Below are 11,484 nucleotides of genomic sequence, written 5' to 3' on the forward strand. Positions count from 1 at the left end.
TCTCGCTTCCTCCAAATAAAAGGTGTGGCTATGGGTACCCGCATGGGCCCCAGTTATCCCTGTCTCTTTATGGGGTATGTGGAACATTCCTTGTTCCAGTCCTACTCCAGCCCCCTCCCACAACTCTTTCTCCAGTACATCGATGATTGCTTCAGTGCTGCTTCATGCTCTCATCTGGACCTGGAAAAATGTATTAATTTTGCTTCCAATTTCCACCCCTCCATCATTTTCACATGGTCCATCTCTGACACTTCCCTTCCCTTCCTTGACCTCTTTGTCTCAATTTCTGGTGATAGACTGTCCACCAATATTCATTACAAGCCTACTGACTCCCACAGCTACCTAGACTGCAGCTCCTTACACCCCGCTTCCTGTCAGGAGTCCATCCCATTCTCTCAGTTTCTTCGCCTCCGTCGCATCTGTTCTGATGATGCCACTTTCAAAAACAGTTCCTCTGACATGTCTTCCTTCTTCCTTAACCGAGGTTTTCCACCCAGGGTGGTTGACAGGGCCCTCAAATGTGTCCGGCCCATCTCCCCCACATCCGCCCTCACACCTTCCTCTCCTTCCCAGAACCATGATAGGGTCCCCCTTATCACCCCACCAGCTTCCGCATTCAAAGGATCATCCTTCGCCAATTCCGCCAACTCCAGCATGATGCCACCACCAAACACATCTTCCCTTCACCCCCCTGGCGGAATTCCGAGGGATCATTCCCTCCGGGACACCCTGGTCCACTCCTCCATCGCCCCCTACACCTCGACCCCCTCCTACAGCACCTTCCCATGCAACCGCAGAAGGTGCAACACTTGTCCCATTACTTCCTCTCTCCTCACCATCCAATGGCCCAAACACTCCTTTCAAGTGAAGCAGCATTTCACTTGCACATCCCTCAATTTAGTCTACTTCATTTGCTGCTCCCAATGCGGTTTCCTCTACATTGGAGAAACCAAACGCAGAGTGGGTGACTGCTTTGCGGAACACCTTCGGTCTGTCCGCAAGCATGACCCAGACCTCCCTGACGCTTGCCATTTCAACACTCCACCCTGCTCGCATACCCACATGTCTGTCCTTAGCCTGCTGCATTGTTCCAGTGAAGCTCAACGCAAACTGGAGGAACAGCACCTCGTCTTCCGCCTAGGCGCTTTACAGCCTTCCGGACTGAATATTGAGTTCAACAATTTTAGATCATGAACTCTCTCCTCCATCCCCACCCCCTTTCCAATCCCCCTTTTCCAATAATTTATATAGATTTTTCTTTTCCCACTTATTTCCATTATTTTTAAATGTATTTCCATCCATTGTTTTATCTCTACCTTTTAGCCTATTTCGATCCCTTCCCCCACCCCACCCCCACCAGGGCTATCTGTATCTTTTATTATCACATTCCTTAGATAATATCACCAGCTTCAACACCTCTTTGTCCTTTTGTCTATGACACCTTTTGGTTATCTCCACCTATCACTGGCCCTCTATCCAGCTATACCTGTCCCACCCCTCCTTAAACCAACTTATATTTCACCTCTTTTCTATTTTTCCTTAGTTCTGTTGAAGAGTCGTACGGACTCGAAACATTAACTGTGTTCCACTCCACAGATGCTGTCAGACCTGCTGAGTTTTTGCAGGTATTTTTGTGTTAGTTAAACGCTATTGTTGTAGCTGTACCGGAACAGTTTGGCTAGGGGCGTGGCTAGTTCTGGAGCACAACTCTTCAGAACGACTACTGGATGTTGTTATGACCCCCTAGCCTCTGCAGTATCCAGTGTCTTGCAGGGAGACAGCCACAAATTAGTGAAGTAAAAAACTTGCCACCAATAAGGAGTATAAAGCCCAACAGTGCCTGGTGTTTTGAGATACTCCCTGCCGGTGGTCCGACAGCTGCTACCAAACCATCAGTATTAGACTGCTTAATGCTTAATGCAGAGAAGGTAGTGTAGCCTAGAATTGAAATTGCAGTCTTTCAGGTGAGATGTTAAAACTGAGGTCTTTTTCACTTAGTGTGAAGGATCTCATGGCACTATTTTTAAAAAGCAGGGGAGATATCAAAAGCAAAATACTGCAGGTGCTATCCCTGGTGTCCTGTCTCTGAGTCAACATCACTAAAAACACTTTATCTAGTTATTATTGCATTGCTCTTTGTAGCCGTGCCTTCAGTTGCCCAGTCCCAAACTCTGGAATTCCCTCCCTACACTTCTCCATCTCTCGACTTTGCTTTTCTCCTTTCAGATATTTCTTAAACTTACCTCTTTGACCAAACTTTTGGTCGTCTGACCTAATATCTCCTTAAGTGACTTGGTTGTCATACTTTTATAATTTTATAACCGTTTTATAATGCTCCTGTGAAGCGCCTTAGGATATTTCATTACATATATATTTATGTTGATAGGACAAGGTGGATCTACAGTTTGGATTCAGCAGCAGTCCATGCCAATGCCATCTGTTAGTGCACTCCATATTGTTGATGTGTAATATTGTTGACAGAACAATTAGCATTAAAAGTCTGCCAGGAAATTATCTTTGGCTGCTTACCAAAGAATATCAGTTGTTGGTGCAAACTGATTAATGGATAATTTACATGGCCATAATCCATTTAGGGGTTTAAATTATTCTGCAACCAAACGGCTGCAGCTCAAGTGGTTTATGCTCATCATCCGAATCCCAGGACTTGACTGTAAAAAGGTAAAGAAGCAAAATTGCTCAAAGAATAAAAAAATGAGTCACAATTCAAGTGTTTTTAATAGTGGACGGAATCAGTAGAATGAATGCAAGAAGCAGAAGGGAACTAGGGAATTTGTTTTATAAAATAAGCTAACAGTGAGCCAAAATAATTCAAGGAATAACTGCTTTGCGCTTAGATGATCTATTCTATAAATGAATGAGTCCATTAACAGAATGCAGAATTGATTGAAATTAACAGTTTTTGTTTCAGCAGCTGGATATTATTATTGACTAAGCTCCAAGAAAATAGGGAAGCAGACAATGTGAGCAGTTCATGAATGTGAGTGTAAAATAGTCAAACAAGTTAGAGAGTCTGTATGGTCCTTTCTTGTTTTTGACTTTTGTTTCTAAGCTTACAGTGAGGTGCCACATTTTTTAAGCCTACAATGTAAATGGTACCTATTGTGATGAGCTATATTTGGCACAAATATACTTGCACTTACAGTTGATCTTGTTTTCCACGTAATGGTTGCCGGCTTTTGGACTATGATTTATAATGTTTTCAAACCCTTGCTCAGATTGCAGTATTGTAATCACTCCAATATATTTATTATTCACAGTCGATGGTGCACAAAATGAGAAAATTCTTTAGGGTGTTTGAGTTGCTAATACTGACATAAATTTGTGTTAGCTTTGGGGTGGGGGAATTGGCATACACACCTGGTTTAAATATTTAACAGAAAATGATGCAACTTTAAGAACATTTCCAAATTATTATTTTTCTTAGTTTCATTCATAGTCATTCTATTACCATTTAAAGCAGGGTAACTAAGATGGTCACATGCATAATTATGGGCTTTTCTGTAGTGTCTGATTGGAAAATATTGAGACACCACCCCCCCAGCACTCTTGGAATCCAGATCTACAAATGTTTATTGTCTGTAAACTTCAATTCAAAGCAGTTACATTATCATGATGCTTTCATACTTTTTGTTTTCTGTTAACTCCTCCAAGTTTGACATTTGTTATTCTGCTGCTGTCTTGCAGGTGGAGCAGACCATGGAAGGATTACTTCACTACATCAATCCAGCACATGCCATCTCTCTCCTGAGCGCACTCAATGAGGATCGTCTAAAAGGCCAGCTGTGTGATGTTCTCCTAATCGTTGGTGACCATAAATTCCGGGCTCATAAGAATGTTCTGGCTGCCAGCAGTGACTACTTCCGGGCTTTGTTTACCAAGAAGGAGAATGAAGGCCAGTCGGTCTTCCAGTTGGACCTCTGTGAAGCAGCTATCTTTGAGAATATTCTGAATTATATCTATTCTTCATCCCTCTTCATAGAGAAGAAAAGCCTTGCAGCTATTCACAGTCTCGGTGGCAACCTCGGTATCTCTTTTCTGACAAGTGTTCCATCACAGACACCTCAGATTTCCTGCGCCCCAAATCCTGTTAAAAAGCTCAGCAAAGTTGGTGATGATGTAAGTAGTTCCCAGCCACGGAGTGTGATTGTATGTCAGAGTCGCACTGACCTTGATAAAAGTAATGTTGATTCTGAAACAAAGGGAGGGGATTCAAGTCAGAAGAAAGGACCATCAGAGGAAGATCCAAGCCACAGTTTTAAGTCCTCATCTTTGATGAATGCCCTAAGGGCAAATTCTAATGCTGTATCCAGAGATGTTGATGGAACACATCTATTGGATGATAAAGGACAACCTTTGTTAAAAGATATGCGTGTGGCTTTAGCTGACACTAAATTCCGTGCAACCTTCAAATCTCTGGAAGATCAAAACAGAATGAGGTTTTGGTGCGATAGGAGAAATTCCATGAGCGTGGATGGCACCACAAGTTTTACTGGCAGTGTTTCTGATACGCGGCAAAGTCTAACTGACCTATTGGTGAATGGAAAGTCTTTATCTAGGCCACAACTTTCACCTGCATTTTCATTTCATGGAACCACAGGACTTTCATATTCCCAACAGAAATCTGGACACACGGTAAATGTTGGCAAAATGGAAGAGAGTAATTTGCTATATTATGCCAAAGTAGGGCCCACAGTTCAACCTGCAAGATTTCCACTTAATAGCCAGAGTGTTGTCAGCAGTGGTCCATTGGTGAAAAGTCTCCTTCGTAGGTCATTGTCCATGGATAGCCAAGTTCCTTCCTACTCCTCCTCTCTTGACCTAAAAATGAACTACGGCTCACAAATATGTAAACGAGAACCACTGGAGTTAACTTATGATGTATCATCCCAAAAGTCCTCAGTGACCGACTCAATGAAGCAGCAGCTTCTAAAGGAAAAACCACAGGTTGATCAGCCTGGTCGACCAAGACAACTTAACGTATCTCAAGCTGCTGAAGCTGATCCCATATCAATAACAACAGCTGTTAAAATAAAAACAGAACCCTCCAGTCCTGTCTCAGATACTTCCGATATAATTAGGGTTACTGTGGGAGAAACTTCACCATCTACTAGTAAGGAGTTTGCTGTGAAAAATGTAGAGAGGAACAGAAGAACCTCAATGCTGCCAGTGAAAAGGAGGTTCCAGGCTGAAAATGCAAAGTTTTCCTATGAGAAGTCAGAAGCCTTCCAACATTCTCCCAATATATCACAAAACTTTGAGGAAAGTTCAAGCCCTACAGCAGATGATACTAATCTTGATCTGTCGAAGACTGACGAGAACAAGGATGAATATTCTGAGTCTGAATCAGCAATAACTGGCAAGCAGTTCAAGTGCAGGACCTGCTTCAAGATATTCCGATCAACAGCAGGTCTTTTCCGACATGTTGACATGTACCATAATCCAGATAAGCCATATGCCTGCGATATCTGCCACAAGAGATTTCTCACCAACTTCAAAGTTTGGACACACTGCCAGACTCAACATGGAGTGGTTATCAACCCATCAGCGGCTACCAGCTCCAGTCCAGTTCCAGAAGAAAAATTTCAAAAGAAACTGAACGATATGATGCGCGAAAGGGAGATCAAGAAGGCTCTATTTCACAAGTTGCGGCGCAGGCAAGTCTCTCATAGTTACCCAGGCCTGCGGTCAGAACAAGGATTCAAAAAGAATTTGAAATCAGCAACCAAAGGAGTGTACATTTGCACTACATGTGGGAAGCTGTTTCGTTTCCTTTCACGTTACAGGCAACACATGAAGACCCACCCAGGTGAGAAACCCTTTGTTTGCAAGCTCTATAACAAGGCTTTCAAATCAAAAGAACAAGGTGTTACTGAAAATGTGAGTGAGGATAGTATTGAACATCAATGTGAACATTGTAATACCAAGATGTCTTCACTGGCAGAGAAGACAAAGCATGAGAGGATCTGTAGGAATGTTACAGTGTGCTGTTACTGCAGCCTTAGGTTCTGTTCCAGAGAACTGAAGCAGGAGCACGAAAGTCAGTGTGAATACAAGAAGCTAACCTGTCTAGAATGTAAACGCACATTTAAGTCGTCTTTCAGCATATGGCGTCATCAAATTGAAGTTCACAATGAAAACACAATGGCCCCAGTGGAACAATCCAATTTAGATCCAATATGTCACAATGGTGTCTTGCCCAAAGAGGTTCAAACTGAAATAGGAGAGGACTCCATAGCCAGTCCGAGTACATCAAAAGAAGATGACGCCTGTAGTGATTCTTCAGAACCAATGTATGTTGATTCTGAAGATTCCTCTTGCTTTCCTGAAGATCTCAGCGTCTCTAACCGCAGAAATACATGCACTAAAGATAACCATCTACCTGACGTAGTCTCCACAAATCCTATCCACCTGGAAGACGTGGCATCTGAATCCAACAGTTGCAGTGGGGAACCGGAGGACCTAACGTGCAAAGGAGAACGTGGTCTTTGGCCATGTGAAAAATGCGGCAAGATCTTCACAATACACAAGCAGCTGGAGCGCCATCAGGAATTGCTCTGTGCTGTTAAGCCATTCATTTGCCACGTTTGCCATAAAGCCTTCCGTACCAACTTCCGTCTCTGGAGCCACTTTCAGTCCCATATCTCTCAGTCTGCAGACCGTCTTGAATTTTCTAAACCTGCAAGGAGTCCTTCCTCTTGTCCACCTCCCCCTGCACCACCACTCCCTGCGCCACCCAATGAGCAGTCTCCTGAGCCTGAACAGCCCTCAAATCATTCGGACAAGTCGGGTAGCCCACAGGCAGCAGATACACTTTTTTCCCATGCCCCTCCTCTGGCAGCGGCCACCTTCGAAAGGCCATTCATGTGCAAATTTTGCCATAGGACTTTCAAGACTGCATTCAGTCTGTGGAGCCACGAACAGACTCACAACTAAAATTAAGATTTCAGTCTCATGTGATTTATTTGGGATTCCACCAGATTAATCTATAAAGATAACCTGGAAACAGAAGCTGCGCCATGGGCAAGGACTGTGTACATGGCAATATAATGTACAATCCATTCGCCGAAGGTTTAGGAAAAAAGAGAGTTGGATAAGAAAGGTGTAAAGTAATATATGGAATTGGTATTACTGATGGATCAAAGTAAAGCCTAGAATTTTTTTAAAAATCACCACACTTGTTACTCGGGTGCTACGTGGAAGCATATTTTTTATATGATGGGACTTTGCCAGTGTTACACAATCATTGTTTTAATGGGACTGGATTAATACCATTGAACCAACTCATGCATTGGGATGGATCCTTTATTGTGTGTTTTTAACATTCAGTAATATATGTGGGGTTTCAGTAATTTCATCAAAGCAATTGTATTCCATTAACAGCAATTCGGTTAACTTTCACTGGTTCAGCCATTTTGGCAGACTGACAGTGGGAATGAAGAATGTGGCCATTTTGGTTAGCTTTTTTCAGCACAGAAAAGGTATGATTCTGAATGTGATTTCTACACTAGTTAAGGCCCAAGGTATATCCTGTAGCTCAAGGATCAGTTAGCATGGGCGTTACTAGTAAGTGGTTCATGGAATTATTGGGGTTTGCTGCAAGTGTTGGGTCTCAGCCAATCAGAAGATTGGAAACAAAACTGGAGCTTGATTATCAGTCACACCTCCCCAATTAGCACAATGGAAGGCAAGCAGAGGCATTTTAATCAAGATGACTCCAAAAGTTGATGTGCAACCAGAGAGGGCTAGACATTATCCTCTTTCATATGTTTATCCCTGCGCACATAGTCATCCTGTGATTTTTTTTTTATATACAGTATCTAGTAAGGAAAAAGTACTTCCATTGTCATGCTGGATACACAGTGACATTCTAGAAATCCTATACTGTGACCAGGACCAAAGGTAGCAGACAACAAATAGGAGTGTCTAAATGGTGTGAGCTAAAACTAAAGAGAAAAGAGACAAAACCACATTGGTCCTCCTTCAGCACTGGGTTAGCATGAAAGATGGTGACGTGAGCTATACTTAGGACAGTAGAACAGGCACAGTAAAGTACAATCATTTTCTCACTTTATGCTCCCCTTCATCTGACAAGCAATTTTTAAATGTCTCCTCTTTGGGTTTGTTTGCTTAATAGCTGATTGTGGATTTTTTTTTAAAACTAAAGTACAGTGAATTGAAAATGAGTGAAAGGCTGATTTGGTAGTAATGACACAAGTGACATCAGGGAAGAGAATATGTCCTTCAGAATCATGAGCCAAATGTTACTGTTGAGGCCAAGTTGTAGTAAACAAGTATTTTGCATTATAAATTAAGGTAATGGTGAAATGTAATGGCACAGAAAATGGAGTGTTACACTAACTTTGTTTCTGTAGAATGTACTCTTGAAAGGGGGAAAGTGCAGTGCAGGAGAATGGGCGACTTAGTGGCCTTTGTATTTGCACCAGGTTCTAAGAATTTAGATTTCCTTAGAATCTGCCAGTGGCTCAAATTTATCACCTCGGCACTCTCCACTCCAGCTCTAAGAGAATGCCACGTGTAATTAAATTGTTTATGATGGAACTAAAACAAAGACATCTGCTTAGCCTTTGTTTGACATTCAAATATAGATCATATGACAGTATTGCGCTAAAGGGATGGTACTGTGTCAACATTATACTGGTATGTCCAGATATGTAAAATCGTACCATTTGGTTTTTTTCCTCCCAGTCTGCACCTAGTTGTGATTGGCATAAAATGCTTCAGAGTGAATCTTTCTCATCCTCCCAAATTGAGGGTAGTAAGACTTCCAGCAATACTGACAGGATTATCATAAATTGTATTATAACGATTATCAATGCATCACTTTATTTAATTTTGTTACAAGAGGAGCTCAAGCCATTCACCTTGTTATAACTAAACATTTATTTTATAAATTGTTATTATTTTAAAAGACAATATACAGTTTGCTGTATTGGAGTTTCTCAACTTAATTCTTGGTTTTCTGAATTTAGTTTTGCATATTACGCTGAACATTAAATTAAATTGTTTACAGCAGAACAGTCTTAAAAATCCTATTTCCAGGTTGGACTTGTCACTTATTGCAGCAAAATTTTATGAATTGGAACTCTCTATATTATTCCTTGTAACTTCCCTTGTTAACTGTGTATTGAAGTATAGGAGAATAATGTTGAGAGTTGTATAGGCATATATTCGGCTGGATTTAATGCCATCGGTTGCCGTGGGAAACATGGCAACTGGGCCCACTTAATCATGGGGGAGACTGTCCCGCAACCCTCTGCCCTCACTCACCTTTTGGCCTGGGCTCCCATGATGATCCTGGGCCTCTGGTGGGTGCAGCACCGCCAGCTGCCACCACTCCCACTGGTGCTGGTGGCAATGGCAAACTGTCGGCCTGTGATTGGCTGGCAGTTCTCGGTGTGTGGGACTTCTGCTGTCAGGACCCTCGATGGCAAGGAGAGCCCGCTGATAGCGACCTAAATACCTGAAGGGTGCTTGATTCTGTTGGGCCTCTCCCATGGAACTGACAGAGGTTCTCCGTAGGTTATTTAATGTTGGGCATCAGCCTGACAAAATCCCAGTTGTTGTCTTTTAATTTAAAAGGTTCTTTTCATAATTAATACTGTTGTTCAAATCCATATATTAAGAATTCTTCTAAGATTCAGCTGAAGAAAATGTCTGTATCAATCTGCTAAAAGAAACCTGGCTATGATTCTTTAACTAATTATAGCTTTAATGATTTACTGGTTTACTATGTTCTTGCTAACCTTCAGCACTAGCTTCGCTTTACCATTGGTTAATCTTTCACTAGTTGATGACTAGGTCTGAATACAGTAGGAGAGTACTGGTATACTGGTACTCTGAGAAGTAAGGACAGCCTATATTCAAAAGTAAACATATTTCTATTCATGCTGTCAAAGAGTTGGTTACACACATTCATTGAACAATGTAATATTTCTTTCCAAAGCAGCAGAGAAGATCCATACAGCAGTACAGAGGTTTTATCTAAACAAGTCAGAGGTAATCCCCTGAATTAAGAGGAGAGGGGAAGGAAGTAGCATGATCTTGACGTAAATTGCAGAAAGGCGTGTTTAATATAAGAGATATGGCTGAAACTGATCACTATGTTTGTATGCACTATAGTGTTGATTTCACTTGCAATTTTTAAATTAAGATTGGCAAACTTTCTCCATAATAACCAGAGTAACTTTATTATTGTTTCATTTTTATACATTAAGTTCACTGCTACCCTTGCTCTTGCTTCTGTTTTAAATCTGTTATGTGTACAGAGGGAATTGATGAACCAGATATAAACTCCTGGAGCAGGTTAGATGACTAAAGATAAAAAGAGGGGAAAAAAAACACACATGCTGGAATTCTGAAATTAAAAACATAAAGTAATGGAGTTAAGCAGCAATTCAATCAGCATTTGGAAAGGAAAGATTGATTAGTGTTTCAGGTGAGACCTTTCAGTAGAACTATTCTCTATCCTGCTGAGGGATTTCATCCCAAAATCTTAATCTCTCAGATATTGACTAGTCTGCTATTTATTTTCCATGTTTGTTTATTGTACATAAGTAGAATCTGTACAGTACTTTAGCCGGATGATTTTGAAGCTTCTAATGGACAAGGTGCATTGTAGTTGGTGACAGGGAGCTTGTTTCATGGAATGTCCTTTCTTCCATTGCACCTTCCAGTAACACTGGGGTGGGTTGCTGTCCACTGTGGCCTTTTAAAATTAACATTTTTACTCCAGTTTTTAACTAACCAGCAAACAACATTCAAACATATGTGTGTGGTTCTGAATCATACAGGCTAAGAAATCAGGGTTCACCTCTAGTGTATGCTGAGTCAGCTAATCTTTAGCAAGACAGCACTACAAGGTGTTACAATTAGCCACAACACCCCCACTTTCCTGCTGTTTATCACTATTCAGTGACCCTAGCTGAAATCTGCACTTGTCTGAACATTTGAGGACAACATTGGGCTCGGCTGTGATTTCTTTTCTCTTCTCTTTCCTATCTCCTCCCATCTGCCCCCTACAGCCTATCCAAGGCCATGCATGAAGATTGACAAGTTGACTGTCTTCAGGAGAGGAGGAAGGAAATTTAAAAGAGGAGGATTTATTTTTGTAAAATGCCCAAAATAACCCTTTTAATCCAACCAGAACAGATCATCTTTCATTATACTTATTTTACCATGTTTTCAATCAAGAGTCCAAGCTACGGTTTTGTTTTATCATTTGATGTATACACTGTTAATTATTTTTAAAGATATACTCAGTTTGTTCATTAAAATAAAAGCAAAATACTGGAGATGCTGGAAATCTGAAATAAAAACAAATTGGTGGAAAAACTCAGCACGTCTGGCAGCATCTGTGGAGAGAAAAATAATTAACATTTTGAGTCAAATGATTCTTCGGAACTTCCGAAGAAGAGTCATTCAACTCAAAGCATTAACTCTGTT

General features: G+C 41.3%; 1 protein-coding gene across 2 annotated transcripts in view; it reads left to right on the top strand.

Annotated features, from left to right (window-relative positions):
- Positions 1-9,788, top strand: part of zbtb21 (zinc finger and BTB domain containing 21) — a 53,324-nt gene extending 43,536 nt beyond the window's left edge. The window contains exons 1-2 of one of the 2 annotated variants that reach the window (XM_041211299.1): positions 2,935-2,998; positions 3,706-9,788. In XM_041211299.1, the coding sequence (XP_041067233.1) occupies positions 2,993-2,998; positions 3,706-6,954 (3,255 nt within the window). In that variant the 5' untranslated portion in view covers positions 2,935-2,992 and the 3' untranslated portion in view covers positions 6,955-9,788. Of the gene's footprint in view, positions 1-2,934; positions 2,999-3,705 lie in introns of those variants that run through there. The other variant, XM_041211298.1, reaches the window with a different exon arrangement.
- Positions 9,789-11,484: the final 1,696 nt, after the last annotated feature.

Source organism: Carcharodon carcharias, chromosome 18 (genome assembly GCF_017639515.1).
Source record: "Carcharodon carcharias isolate sCarCar2 chromosome 18, sCarCar2.pri, whole genome shotgun sequence".
NCBI lineage: Eukaryota > Metazoa > Chordata > Chondrichthyes > Lamniformes > Lamnidae > Carcharodon > Carcharodon carcharias.